Raw genomic sequence first — 15,959 nt, forward strand, 5'->3', positions numbered from 1 at the left:
ATAACCTGCATTTATGCAATGCAATTGTTTATTAACCTTTAGCCTGCTGCCGGCAGATGATTCTGCCTTTGCGACCAGTGCAGACCAAGATCAGCCTGCACATCCGTGCAGTCTGATCATGGTCTGCACTGTTCGATATTCAGTCAGTAAATTTTCAGTGAACACCCCTTTAAATAATAAATGGTATTGCCCAAATTGAATGATGGGCCAGTCCATTTTAGAAATTTAGCGGGGTAAGGGTTAAGTAAGATCTTTGCTGTATTTTCGTAGCTGAGGGATCATTAGTATACGCATGGGGTACTTATGTTTGCTGTGTCAATCCAGGAAAATAGGTACTAACTAAATTAAACCAGTAAAATTTTTATTTGATAGTCCATAAAATGCATGAACTTCAAATCCACAATTCCTTTTGGATGAAAGCAGTGTTTTTTTTTTTACACTGATTTGGGAATGGGGCAGGGACCTTTATAATGTTGGGGGGATTGGTAAAATATCCAGCTTGGGGATTACATTATATTTGTAGTTTTGATTAAAAATTTACATTAAAGATAGTTCAGTATAAATTTAAGGACTTAAGTTAGCAATTTGCCTTATGTATCAAATGTATAAATTTTCATGGGTAAAAATCTTGGCTGAAAAAGTAAGAAAAAATAACTTTTAACTTTTGGGAAAAATGTACTATTTGCCATTGGGATTGAGGTTGAAATTCATTATGGCTCTGTTATTACAAAACAGTTCAAAGATTTCACATGATGTACTCACATATCAAAGAGATAAACAAATCTCTTGTTAATTTTTGTATAATTGAAAGAGTTAAAATTCAGTTATAATTTAATTTGCTCTGTATATTCTAACCAGAGCTGGAAGGTTTTGTAATGACTTTTTTTTTTATTTTCTAATTTATCATTGCATCAGGTATCTCAAATGATATTTGAGCCACGCCATGAGAAAACCAACATAGTGGCTTTGAGACCAGCATGGATCCAGACCAGCCTGCGCATCCGCGCAGTCTGATCAGGATCCATGCTGTTCGCTTTCAAAGTCTATTGGAATTAGAGAAACTGTTAGCAAACAGCATGGATCCTGACCAGACTGCGCAGATGCGCAGGCTGGTCTGGATCCATGCTGGTCGCACACCCACTATGTTGGTTTTCTCATGGCATGGCTCATTTATAAATATTGCAAGCATTACAAATTTATTGACTTCAGTAATAAAGTTGCTTCTGATATATTATAGAATCATTAATATTATGTCAAGTAGTGTTGCTAGAGGCTAAGGCCTTTGCCAGAATTAATTTCAGTACATTCATCAGAAGTCTTACCTGGTAAATTAGATCAGAAATCAGTGCATGTGCCTTGAAACCATGATTTATATGTGTGGGACTCATTTTTGTTATATAGCCCTTAAAAACTCAATTCTTAGGAAATTTCTTTAGTGAATTATTTAGATATTTTTCACTGGTAATTGGGGCTACAAAATGGGTAAAATTTAGTTAAAACTATTGAAAAAGACATACATGAAAAAAAAAAGAGAAAATTTGTTTGTTTTATGTGTATTTAGGTCGAAATTTCTTTCCTGAACACAATATCTAACATTTTCACTTCATTGTGACTAAATGTAACACTCTTTAAAGTATTGCATCTGCTCTTCATTCTAGGAAAGAATTATTTTTGATGAACAAGTACCCTCTATAAAGTCGTCAATTTTTAAAATGAAAAAAAAATCCAAATTGTTATCTTTGATAAATAGCTAGCTGTCTTAGCAGAAACTACAGAATTTTATTCCAATGAAATGTCTTTGAAATTGAATTACTTCACAATATTTGGGTTTTTAAAACTTCACTGAAGACAAAACTATTGTGACACATCTTGGTTTTGCTAGCATGCATCATGCAATAAAACAAGAAATACATACTGAAATAATTGAAGAAAATATATGGCATTATGGGTAAATCCTTAACACACGTTATGCTTAAATTTTATGAGAAAAAAGCATGAATGCTACCACATTATTTTCAGTTTTAGTTTCATTACTCTAAATGCATTATATACAGACAGCCCACCAGGCTTTGTTTAATCTTTTGTGGGGCAAATGTTTACTATATTTATTTGGCACAAAAAGATTTTATTTCCCTCATTTTCATTTAAATAGCCACCCAGTTGAAGCTCAATATAAATGAAACAGGACAACCAAGCAGATTCTGCAAGTGGAAACAATGTTCTCTATTATAATTGCAAAGAATTTATTCATTTATTATATTATTATTATACGCCCGAAGGGACGTATTATGTTATGACACCGGTGTCCGTCTGCCCATCCATCAGTCCGTTAGCAATTTCGTGTCCGCTCTGTAACTCTTGAACCCCTTGAAGGATTTCAAAGAAACTTGACACAAATGTTTACCACATGGAGACGACGTGCAGAGCTCTTGTTTCGGATGACAAGCTTCAAGGTCAAGGTCTCACTTAGGGGTCAAAGGTCATGAGTGTGTTTCGTGTCCGCTCTGTAACTCCTGAACTGCTTGAAGGATTTCAAAGAAACTTGGCACAAATGTTCACCACACTGAGAGGACATGCAGAGCACTTGTTTCGGATGACTAGCTTCAAGGTCAAGGTCACACTTAGGAGTGAAAGGTCATATATGACTTTGCTGTGTCCGCTCTGTAACTCTTGAACTGCTTGAAGGATTTCAAAGAAACTTGGCACAAATGTTCACCACACTGAGGCGACATGCAGAGCGCTTGTTTCGGATGACTAGCTTCAAGGTCAAGGTCACACTTAGGAGTGAAAGGTCATATATGATTTCCTGTGTCCACTCTGTAACTCTTGAACTGCTTGAAGGATTTCAAAGAAACTTGGCACAAATGTTCACCACACTGAGGCGACATGCAGAGTGCATGTTTTGGATGACTCTCTTCAAGGTCAACGTCACACTTAGGGGTCAAAGGTCATATATGACTTTGCTTTGTGTATATTGCTCTGCATTGCAGTGCTCTTGTTTTTATTTGGCAGATCCCATTTTAGCTCACCTGTCACAAAGTGACAAGGTGAGCTTTTGTGATCGCGTGGTGTCCGTCGTCCATGCGTGCGTGCGTCCGTAAACTTTTGCTTGTGACCACTCTAGAGGTCACATTTTTCATGGGATCTTTATGAAAGTTGGTCAGAATGTTCATCTTGATGATATCTAGGTCAAGTTCGAAACTGGGTCACGTGCGGTCAAAAACTAGGTCAGTAGGTCTAAAAATAGAAAAACCTTGTGACCTCTCTAGAGGCCATATATTTCACAAGATCTTCATGAAAATTGGTCAGAACGTTCACCTTGATGATATCTAGGTCAAGTTTGAAACTCGGTCACGTGCCATCAAAAACTAGGTCAGTAGGTCAAATAATAGAAAAACCTTGTGACCTCTCTAAAGGCCATATTTTTCATGGGATCTGTATGAAAATTTGTCTGAATGTTCATCTTGATGATATCTAGGTCAAGTTCGAAACTGGGTCACGTGCTGTCAAAACTAGGTCAGTAGGTCTAAAAATAGAAAAACCTTGTGACCTCTCTAGAGGCCATATATTTCATGACATCTTCATGAAAATTGGTCAGAACGTTCACCTTGATGATATCTAGATCAAGTTCAAAAGTGGGTCACGTGCCATCAAAAACTAGGTCAGTAGGTCAAATAATAGAAAAACCTTGTGACCTCTCTAGAGGCCATATTTTTCATGGGATCTGTATGAAAGTTAATCTGAATGTTCATCTTGATGATATCTAGGTCAAGTTCTAAAGTGGGTCATGTGCCATCAAAAACTAGGTCAGTAGGTCAAATAATAGAAAAATCTTGTGACCTCTCTAAAGGCCATATTTTTCATTGGATCTGTTTGAAAATTTGTCTGAATGTTCATCTTGATGATATCTAGCTCAAGTTCGAAACAGGGTCATGTGCCATCAAAAACTAGGTCAGTAGGTCTAAAAATAGAAAAACCTTGTGACCTCTCTAGAGGCCATACTTGTGAATGGATCTCCATAAAAATTGGTCAGAATGTTCACCTTAATGATATCTAGGTCAGGTTCAAAACTGGGTCACATGAGCTCAAAAACTAGGTCACTATGTCAAATAATAGAAAAAACGATGTCATACTCAAAACTGGGTCATGTGGGAAGAGGTGAGCGATTCAGGACCATCATGGTCTAAAAAAACTAGTTCAGTAGGTCTAAAATTATTTAAATCTTTTGGCCTCTCTAGAGGCCATATTTTTCAATGGATCTTCATGAAAATTGATCTGAATGTTCAGCTTGATGATATCTAGATCAGTTTCAAAACTGGGTCACGTGCGGTCAAAAACTAGGTCAATAGGTATAAAAATAGAAAAACCTTGTGACCTCTCTAGAGGCCATATTTTTCATGAGATCTTCATGAAAATTAGTGAGAATGTTCACCTTGATGATATCTAGGTAAAGTTCAAAACAGGGTCACTTACCTTCGAAAACTAGGTCCATTGATCAAATAATAGAAAAACCTTGTGACCTCTCTAGAGACCATATTTTTCAATGGATCTTCATGAAAATTGGTTAGAATTTTTATCTTGATAATATCTAGGTCAAGTTCAAAACTGGGTCACATGAGCTCAAAAACTAGGTCACTATGTCAAATAATAGAAAAAATGATGTCATACTCAAAACTGGGTCATGTGGGAAGAGGTGAGCGATTCAGGACCATCATGGTCCTCTTGTTTGTTCTCTTACAATAATTTTTTTAGCTCACCTGAGCACGAAGTGCTCAAAGGTGAGCTTTAGTGATCGCCCTGTGTCCGTCGTCGTCCGTCCGTCTGTCCATCATCAACAATTTGACTGTTAACACTCTAGAGGTCACATTTTTGGCCCAATCTTAATGAAACTTGGTCAGAATGTTACCCTCAATAAAATCTTGGACGAGTTCGATATTGGGTCATCTGGGATCAAAAACTAGGTCATCAGGTCAAATCAAAGGAAAAGCTTTTTAACACTCTAGAGGTCACTTTTTTGGCCCAATCTTAATGAAACTTGGTCAGAATGTTACCCTCAATAAAATCTTGGATGAGTTCGATATTGGGTCATCTGGGGTCAAAAACTAGGTCACCAGGTCAAATCAAAGGAAAAACTTGTTAACACTCTAGAGGTCACAATTTTGGCCCAATCTTAATGAAACTTGACCAGAATGTTAATCTTGATGATCTTAAGGTCCAGTTTGAATCTGGGTCATGTAGGATCAAAAACTAGGTCACCAGGTCAATCAAAGGAAAAGCTAGTTTACACTGTAGAGGCCACATTTATGACCATATCATAATGAAACTTGGCCAGAATGTTAATCTTGATGATCTTAAAGTTAAGTATAAATCTGGGTCAGGTGGGGTCAAAAACTAGGTCACTAGGTCAGATCAAAGGAAAAGCTTGTTAACACTCTAGAGGCCATATTTATGACTGTATCTTCATGAAACTTAGTCAGAATGTTAAACTTGATGATCTTTAGGGCAAGTTTGAATGTGGGTCATGTCGGAACAAAAACTAGGTCACCAGGTCAAATCAAAGGAAAAGCTAGTTAACACTTTAGAGGCCACATTTATAACCATATCTTAATGAAACTTTGTCAGAATGTTAATCTTGATGATCTTTAGGTCAAGTTTAAATCTGGGTCAGTTGGGGTCAAAAACTTGGTCACTAGGTCATTTCAAAGGAAAACCTTGTTAACACTCTAGAGGCCACATTTATGACTGTATATTCATGAAACTTAGTCAGAATGTTAAACTTGATGATCTTTAGGTCAAGTTCGAATCTGGGTCATGTCCGGTCAAAAACTAGGTCACGGGGTCAAATCAAAGGAATGGCTAGTTAACACTTTAGAGGCCATATTTATGACCATATCTTAATGAAACTTGGTCAGAATGTTAATCTTAATGATCTTTAGGTCTGTAGGTCAGGTGAGCCATACAGGGCCTTCATGGCCCTCTTGTTTTGTATTACTTCATTTTTGTTCCTATAAATAGCTTATTTTGAAACTGTTTTATTATTGGCCATAGGGAAAAACCGAGACCACTTTTTTTGTGATACAGCATGGATGGTACATCCAATTTTTAGATGTATTTTGACATAACTTTACCTGGTAAGAATTTTTTTTAGCCCACCATCATCAGATGGTGGGCTATTCAAATAACTCTGCGTCCGTGGTCCGTCGTCCTTCCGTCCGTCCGTCCGTCAGTCCGTCCGTCCTTCCGTCCGTTAACAATTTCTCGTTATCGCATCTCCTCAGAAACTACCTGGGGGATTTTGACCAAACTTTGTTAGAATGATGTATTGGTACCCTAGTTGTGTCCCCCTGAAAATCAGACTGGTTCAACAATTTTTTAGTAAGTTATGGCCCTTTGTTTATTTCTATAATTTACATAGATTTATATAGGGAAAAACTTTGAAAATCTTCTTGTCCAAAACCACAGAGCCTAGGGCTTTGATATTTGGTATGAAGCATCATCTAGTGGTCCTCTACCAAGATGATTCAAAATATTTCCTTGGGGTCTAATATGGCCCCGCCCCGGGGGTCACATGGTTTATATAGGGAAAAACTTTGAAAAACCTCTTGTTCAAAACCATAGGGCCTAGGGCTTTGATATTTTGTATATGACATCATCTAGTGGTCTTCTACTAAGATTGTTCAAATTATCCCCCTAGGGTCAAATATGGCTCCGCCCCGGGGGTCACATGGTTTACATAGACTTACATAGGGAAAAACGTTGAAAATCTTCTTGTCCAAACCACAAAGCCTAGGGCTTTGGCATTTGTAATGTAGCATCATCTAGTGGTTCTCTACCAAGTTTGTTCAAATTATCCCCCTAGGGTCAAATATGGCCCCGCCCTGGGGGGTCACATGGTTCATATAGACTTATATAGGGAAAAGATTTTAAAATCTTCTTGTCAATAACCTACAACATTCAAATTTGGACCACATGTATGGTTTTGAGTGGCAAGATGAACCTTGACATGAGTTGACCTTGATTTTGACCTAGTGACCTACTTTCACATTTCTGTAGCTACAGCCTTCAAATTTGGACCACATGCATAGTTTTGTGCACTGAAAAAAACTTTGACCTTGACTTTGACCTAGTGACCTACTTTCACATTTTTGAAGGTACAGGCTTCAAATTTGGACCACATGCATAGTTTTGTGTTCTGAATTGGAATTTGACCTTGATTTTGACCTACTGACCTACTTTCACATTTCTCAAGCTACAGCCTTCAAATTTGGACCACATGCATAGTTTTGTGTACAGAAACAAACTTTGACCTTTACATTGACCTAGTGACCTACTTTCACATTTTTGAAGGTACAGGCTTCAAATTTAGAACACATGCATAGTTCTGTGTTCCGAAAATAAAATTTGACCTTGATTTTGACCTGGTGACCTACTTTCACATTTCTCGAGCTACAGCCTTCAAATTTGGACCACATGCATAGTTTTGTGTACTGAAATGAACTTTGACCTTAAGATTGACCTAGTGACCTACTTTCACATTTCTGTAGCTACAGGCTTCAAATTTAGACCACATGCATAGGATTGTGTACCGAAACAAACTTTGACCTTGACATTGACCTAGTGACCTACTTCCACATTTTTGAAGGTACAGGCTTCAAATTTGGACCACATGCATAGTTTCGTGTTCCGAAATAAAATTTGACCTTGATTTTGACCTGGTAACCTACTTTCTCATTTCTCGAGCTACAGCCTTCAAATTTGGACCACATGCATAGTTTTGTGTACTGAAATGAACTTTGACCTTAAGATTGACCTAGTGACCTACTTTCACATTTCTGTAGCTACAGGCTTCAAATTTAGACCACATGCATAGGATTGTGTACCGAAACAAACTTTGACCTTGACATTGACCTAGTGACCTACTTCCACATTTTTGAAGGTACAGGCTTTAAATTTGGACCACATGCATAAATTTGTGTTCTGAAGCGTAATTTGACCTTGATTTTGACCTAGTGACCTACTTTCACATTTCGTCCTTGAAATTGATCTTGTGACCTACTTTCACATTTCTCAAGCTACAGCTTTCGAATTTGGACCACATGCAAAGTGTTGTGTACGGAAATGAAATTTGACCTTGAGCTAGTCAGTAAGTCTTGAAATTTGGAACACTCAAAAATGGCACATTGGTGGGCGCCAAGATCACTCTGTGATCTCTTGTGTGGACTTAGAATTTTTTTTGGAATTTCTTCTTTTTGTTGTATCTGTCCTTTGGGCTTCAACAGTCAAGTTCTTTAAATTTTGCTCCCATCCTCTGGTGTAACCCTTCGGGCGTATATTGCCCCACTTGGCGGCACTCTTGTTTGTTAGGTTTAAGCTCACACTAACAAATTTCGGAAGTGAATCATGCTTTATCATTTACTGATATTGGGGAAGTTCTGAAGTGACTCGTGCTTCAGCTTATACTGATGTGGGGAAGTTATCCCGCATTTTTACAGAGAATTAGTTTGAACTGGTTGAGAACCTGGGAACATTTGGTTCAGGTATCTCAAAAGGCCATTAATACTTCTATATATAAATAGTGTTAGGCAGTATCAGCAGTTTTGTGGAAAATAAATATGTAAGTCCAGAAATACTCCTAAATGCAAGCGTTTTCATAACAAAACATTGGAAAATGGCATACCTGGAAATTAAAATGGACTTTATTAAGAATTATAAATATGCATCACCCTTCTCCCATTCAAAAAAGAGGGGGTATATTGTTTGCACATTGTCTGTCTATCTCTTGAATGGCCAGTCTGTAGAACTTTTGGTTTCTGATCAACAGCAGGAGAATGCTTGCTTTCACAATTTCATTAGATGATTGCCTGTTGTCTGTAGATGAACTTCTTGTTTTTGGGGTCAGTAGGTCAAAGGTCAAAGATCAAGGTCACATTGTCATCGAAACCGAAAACGCTTTCTGTTAAGTAACTGAAAAATGCTATGGCCTACAGTCTTCAAACTTCATATGATGATTGCTGTGGTCTGTAGATTACCTCTATTGCTTTTGGGGCAGGTAAGGCAAAGGTCAAGATCATGGTGATCTTGAGACTGAAAATAGTTTTTGCTCAATAAGTAAAGCAGGGTTTGGCCTACAGTCTCAGATTTTACAGGATGATTGCCTTTGGTTGACAGATGACCCATATTTTGTTAAAGGTGAGTTGGTCAAAGGTTAAGGTTTCCGTGACCATGAGACTGAAAACAGTTTCTGCTCAATAGGTAAAGAATGCTTTGACCTACAGTTGTCAAACTTAATAGGATGATTGCCTGTGATCAACTGATGGCCCGAAATATTTTGGAGTCTGTAGGTCAAATTCTAGTATCACAATGACCTTGAAAGTGAAACCAACTGAATAAGGAGAGAACAGTTTGGTGTACAGTCATCAAACTTCATTGGAAGATTGCCTGTGGTCACAAGATTACCCCTATTTTTTGGAGTAAGTAGGTCAAAGGTCAAGGTAACCTAGACATTGAAGATGAAAGGATTTTCATGTAACAAGTATAGAAGACTTGTGCCTATTGTTTTTACTTTATCATAGGGGCATATGTGTTTTGCAAACAACTCTCATTACTTTTGAGAGAAAATTGTATGTCAAATTTAGCATTATTTCCTGGGAAAAAATACTAGGCATTATAAAACTGTACTTGCTTCATTTCAAAAGAATATTTACAATGCATGTTTGTCTCATTATGGTGTGAAAACAGCCCTTGTACTAATGAAACACTAGTAGAAAATTGACCAGACAGCATGCCTAGAAATCACTCCAGAATCTGTGAAAGCATTCTTTGGATCACCGCTGGAGAGCATCAGTGCCAATACCTACTGCAGTTACATCTGTCTACTGGTCTAGATCTATCAGTCTTTTACACTCTCAGTGTTCAGCCTCATGTTGTGGAGATACAGGCAATATATCAGTCTGTTTGACACCTTTATGATTGGAATAAAATAATAGAAATCATCCAAGAAATTGTTTATGAATAAAGCATATGTTTCTAAGCTGGTTTTATTACTGCTAGGGTCCGCACTCTCTATAGATTCAATTTCCATTTCATTTATTTAGGTGAATGCAACAGGTGCATTCTTGCAGTTTTTTTATCATTTGAACTTTTCAAATACCATTGAAGATCGTTGTAGATTATAATACAAAATCTTCTTGAAAAAAAGTTTAATGCATATTTTGTTATATATTGCTAACTGATAGACATTTAAGTAACACTGAGACATGCAGCATTGAGTGCAAGACCTGCAGTGGGTGCCTTGATTGCCTCAGGCAGTATCATTTAATGAAATTTATTAAGATCAAATTCTCTTGGAATCTTTAAAGGTTTTTTTTGAGATAATGCAGTTATGATGTTTGCCTGATGTTTTAAAGTGTTTAGACTGTTAAAGAAGCACCTGTTGTCTTGATAACAATCTTGTAATGAAAACATTTAGCTACATGAATCCCGCTCCATCTGCTCCTGTCTTGACACCTGCCAATACCAGAAAATAGATATCAAACAGTCCGTGTTATGTTCCAAAACAATAGTTTGAAGTCTAGAAAAACATAAGGTATGAAAAAAAAACAGGGATTTGGAATTGAGTTTTTGACAGACCTCTCACAGAATGTTTACCTCTACATTGATGTAGTTAAGTTCTGTATAAGATGTAAATTCAGTGAAAGGGCATTAGCATTTAGAAAGGACTAAAAGATAGTACATGTTCCTACCTATGTCCGTAATATATTCTTCAGACCAAAAAACTATGAAAATGTTTTTCAGGTAACTTAACCTGTATTTTTTGTAGAAAACATGCAAAAACCGCTATTCAATAAAAGTTGGGTGTTATGAAAGTTAGCCTTGTGTACATTTTGTTATCCCTGCTATTTAACCCTTAGCCTGCTGCAGGCGAATTTAACAGCCTTTGCAAACAGCTTGGAACCAGATCAGACGCCGATTAAATCGGCGTCTGATCAGGTTTCAAGCTGTTTGCTACTCTGACAATATTTCTTCCAATTTTGGAGCGAATTGAATGAACTTTACAATTTTAGCAGACGACATTTCCAGCAGACGACAATTTATCTAGCATGCTAAAGGTTAGAGTCAATTTTCCTCTTGAGTTTGTTATATGTTTAGTAACATATTGTATAAGCTCCAACAAATGAACACACATTTATTATGCATGAGGTATGTATGTATTTCAGGGAGAGTTGTACAGCAGTTCAGGACCTGTTGTGTTATGTGCAGTGGCCAGTTATACAGAACAGTAACATCCATGTGAAGCTGCCCACATGCGATAACACATTACCATCCAAGTGGGAGTTGGAGGCGGAAGGACAGCCGTGTACTGATGCTAACCTTTTTGACAGGGATCAAACAGAAGTCACTTGTAAGTGAGCCTGGTAGCTATTTATTATGCTTTGCATACCTTCGTCACCGAAGAACTGAACTCTACTAACACTACTTTGAGGGCAAGGTTGACTGGTTTCCAGCTTGTAATGGTTGTGCAGAATATGCAGCGCAAAATTAATTTACCAAGACTGTGATTGGTCACTTATTTATAGTTGGGAGACAACAGGTCTTCCCACCCCTGAATTTTCAGCTGAAAGTGCCCATTATTTTGTTTTACTCTGAGACATGTAAATTGGTTATTTTCAGCACACTTACATCCTGTAAAATCAAGTTACTAGTCTGGCATATTTCAAGTTGGCTTTAAATGATGTAATTGTTTTCTTTACTTTAAGACAGACCTGTCTGTATAAGGCGGCATTATATCTTTGTATATGTTCTTGGCTCTAAACTGAGCCTTATAATTTGGCCCTTTAGATATATCATGCAAGTTGGCAGTATTTTCTGTACACTACATTAGATTGTTTTGTAAATATACAAACTGCATGAATCAAATAATGGTTGATTTTTACACAAGCTGCATGCATAGTTTAGGGAGTTACTAGTTTATCTTAACATGAAAAACTACAAAAATTCAAAATATATGTCACACAATAATATTTAGGAGCATATGTTTTGCATGATGCACATAACTTTGATAGATCACAAAATATTTTCTTTTGATGTCATTATGGATGTTATCTTTCATGTTGCCTTAAAAAAATGTTTTTGTCAGTTTTTCCATCTACTGAAACAGTCATCTTTTTAATTAATGTTCTATATTCTGTTTCAGAAAATAACACTGTGTTAAGCAGGAATGTTTTGCGCATTTTGTTCATTTTATGGTCTGTTTCATGCGTTGCGCTTCTAGATTAAATGGCTTTTAAAACATTTGAATTCTATTGAGCCCCTTACAATTTGGCTTGGATTGGAGAGTTTGTGTTTGGGTAGGGGGATATGTATAAATTTTGCCCTTTTTATCTATTCTTAAATCTGTAAAGTGTGTCTAACTGTTCATACATTTTGATTGATCATCCATGACCCTTTCTTATTTGTAATGTCCCCAGGCAGATGTTATAAGGGATATCAAAGCCCAGTGGGTACAAGTTTATATGCCAGAGAGTACCAGGAGCACAAATCTTCAAATAAACTTGTTATATATGCACACCTTCTGATTTTTAGTATAAGATGAATTCACGGCAAATTGTGTCATGTATTCATGGTATTTTTGATCAAATGCGGGAACTTGATTAACAGCAATGTTTCTTGGAGTATAAAATGAGTGAAAGTCCTTCAATTTCTGGAGGGAAAAGCATGCATTTTACTGAGTGTTTTATGATTGGCATGACTTGTGTTCTATCAAAATATAAATATTGGCAAGATAAAACTTGCAATGCTTTTCCTCAAATATCAGATAAGCCTAAAAACTGACTGTTGGTTTTGATTCAGTAGATAATACATCTATTTATTAACTCAGTGTTATTTAGGTAATTGGTAATTATTAACCACTCACTATTACATTGATTTTGCTCTACTTCCTGTTGCCTTGATTTTGCTCCACTAAAACTTACTTGATAAACTGTTATATTGATTTTTTTCTACTTTTTTTCTCTGTTTCCTGTTACCCAGATGTTTGCTGCACTAATAGTTACATCAATTGAGTGCATCACTTACTGTTACCTTTTTTTGCTCCACCTACTTTTACATTGATGTTTGCTTCACTCTTAGCTCCACTTCATGTCACATTGATTTTGCTCCATTCCCTGTTATCTTGTTTTTGCTATACAGTAAGTTTCCTTTAACATCAGTTATTTTACATTAAGTTTTGTTCAGCTAAATGCTTTGTGTATTGTTGCACAACTCTCAAGTAAGCGGTTTTTGATTTAGGTAACAATTATGTTGATTTGCCTCCCTTCTCTCTCAAGTGAGGTTTTGTCCAGTTCTCTGTTACATAGATGTCTGTCCTGCTTGTCAGTTCTTTATTACCTAGATTGTTCTTCTTTTCAGCTCACTGTTATGTAGATCAGGGAAGGTGGTACAATGGTACTGTAAATATGACAAAGTCTGGCAAACCCTGCCAGCAGTGGTCTCTAAACTATCCACAGAAGCATAAACGGCCACCAGATGTGTACGAAGAACTCAGGGACTCTGAAAATTACTGTCGCAACCCTGGGGCAGAAGAGGAAGGACCATGGTGCTATATTGATTCAAATGTTCCTGGGGAGCGTTGGGAAATGTGTGACATACCAGCTTGTGGTCAGTATTGCTAATAGCCAGACTAACTATGCACATGATTATTTTCTTATCACAGAAGTGTGTCGTGTAAGCTCTTTGGGGAGGATTTATCACAGAAGTATGTCTTGAAAGCTCTTTGGGGAGGATGTATCACAAAAACATGTCTTGTAAACTCAAAGGCGAGGATGTATCTCAGAAGAGTGTCTTTTGTGTTCTTTGGACAGAATGTATGACAGAAGAATGTCTTGTGAGCTCTGTGGGGAGAATGTATCACAGAAGTATATCTTGTGAGCTCAATGGGGAGAATATATGACAGAAGTATGTCTTGTGAGCTTTGTGGGGAGAATGTATCACAGAAGTGTATCTTGTGAGCTCTGTTGGGAGAATATATGACAGAAGTATATCTTGTGAGCTCCGTGGGGAGAGTGCATCACAGAAGTATGTCTTGTGAGCTCTCTGGGGAGAATGTATGACAGAAGTATGTCTTGTGAGCTTTATGGGGAGAATGTATCACAGAAGTATATCTTGTGAGCTCTATGGGGAGAATATATCACAGAAGTATATCTTGTGAGCTCTGTGGGGAGAGTGCATCACAGAAGTATGTCTTGTGAGCTCTGTGGGGAGAATGTTTGACAGAAGTATGTCTTGTGAGCTTTGTGGGGAGAATGTATCACAGAAGTATATCTTGTGAGCTCTTTGGGGAGAATATTATATATTACAGAAGTGTATCTTGTGAGCTCTGTGAGGAGAGTGCATCACAGAAGTATGTCTTGTGAGCTCTGTGGGGAGAATGTTTGACAGAAGAATATCTTGTGAGCTCTGAAGGGAGACTGTATCACAGAAGAATGTCTTGTGAGCTCTGTGGGGAGACTTTTTGACAGAAGCATATCTTGTGAGCTCTTTGGGGAGAGTGTATCACAGAAGTATGTCTTGTGAGCTCTGTGGAGAGATTGTATCACAGAAGTATGTCTTGTGAGCTCTGTGGGGAGAGTGCATCACAGAAGTGTGTCCTGTGAGCTCTGTGGTGAGAATGTATGACAGAAGAATGTCTTGTGAGCTCTGTGAGGAGAAGTTTTGACAGAAATATGTTTTGTGAGCTCTGATTGGAGAATGTATCTCACAAGAATGTCTTGTGAGCTCTGTTGGGAGAATTTTTGACAAAAGCATATCTTGTGAGCTCTGTGGGGAGAGTGTATCACAGAAGTATGTATTGTGAGCTCTTTGGGGAGAATATATTACAGAAGTATATCTTGTGAGCTCTGTTGGGAGAGTGCATCACAGAAGTATGTCTTGTGAGCTCTTTGGGGAGAATGTTTGACAGAAGAATGTCTTGTGAGCTCTGAAGGGAGAATGTATCACAAAAGAATGTCTTGTGAGCTCTGTGGGGAGACTTTTTGACATAAGCATATCTTGTGAGCTCTTTGGGGAGAGTGTATCACAGAAGTATGTCTTGTGAGCTCTGTGGAGAGAGTGTATCACAGAAGTATGTCTTGTGAGCTCTGTGGGGAGAGTGCATCACAGAAGTGTGTCTTTTGAGCTCTGTGGTGAAAATCTCTTGTGAGCTCTGTGAGGAGAAGTTTTGACAGAAGTATGTTTATTGAGCTCTGTTGGGAGAATGTATCTCACAAGAATGTCTTGTGAGCTCTGTGGGGAGAATTTTTGACAGAAGCATATCTTGCGAGCTCTGTGGGGAGAGTGTATCACAGAAGTATGTCTTGTGAGCTCGGTGAGGAAAAATTTTGACGGAAGTATATTTTGTGAGCTCTGTTGGGAGAATGTATGACAGAAGTGTGTCTTTTGAGCTCATTGGGTAAGATGTAACACAGACGTGTGCCTTGTAAGCTCTTTAAGGAGAATTTATCTGAATGTAAGAAGCTCAGTATGCAAGAGGTAAATGACTAAAGACGCCTTTTTATCCTCCAACATCACAGAAGTATTTTGTCTTATGAGGTCTGTAGGAAGAGTTATTCACAGATGTATGTTTTGTGAGCTCTTTAGGTAGGATGTATCACAGAAGGGTGTCTTGTGAGTTCTTTTGGGAGAATATCACAGTTCTAAAAGTGTGTCTTGTGAACTCTGTAAGGAGAAAGCATTTCAGAAGTGAGCCTTGTGAGCTCTTTTGGGCGGATGTAACATGGGAGTGTGTCTTGTGAGCTCTTTGTGGGAGAATGTAACACAGAAGTGTATCTTGTAAGCTCTGTGGGGAGGATGTAACATGGGAGTGTGTCTTGTGGGCTCTTCGGGGACAGTGTAACACAGAAGTGTATCTTGTAAGTTCTGTGGGGAGGATGTTATATGGGAGTGTGTCTTGTGAGCTCTTTGGG

At 37.7% G+C, this 15,959-nt stretch overlaps 1 protein-coding gene across 1 annotated transcript in view; it reads left to right on the top strand.

Moving 5' to 3' along the window:
• Window positions 1-15,959, top strand: part of LOC123524985 (muscle, skeletal receptor tyrosine protein kinase-like) — a 92,206-nt gene that overhangs the window by 62,417 nt on the left and 13,830 nt on the right. The window contains exons 7-8 of the mRNA XM_045303646.2: window positions 11,217-11,401; window positions 13,408-13,656. Of these exons, the coding sequence (XP_045159581.2) occupies window positions 11,217-11,401; window positions 13,408-13,656 (434 nt within the window). The remainder of the gene's footprint in view (window positions 1-11,216; window positions 11,402-13,407; window positions 13,657-15,959) is intronic.

This window comes from Mercenaria mercenaria, chromosome 3, assembly GCF_021730395.1.
Source record: "Mercenaria mercenaria strain notata chromosome 3, MADL_Memer_1, whole genome shotgun sequence".
Lineage (NCBI taxonomy): Eukaryota > Metazoa > Mollusca > Bivalvia > Venerida > Veneridae > Mercenaria > Mercenaria mercenaria.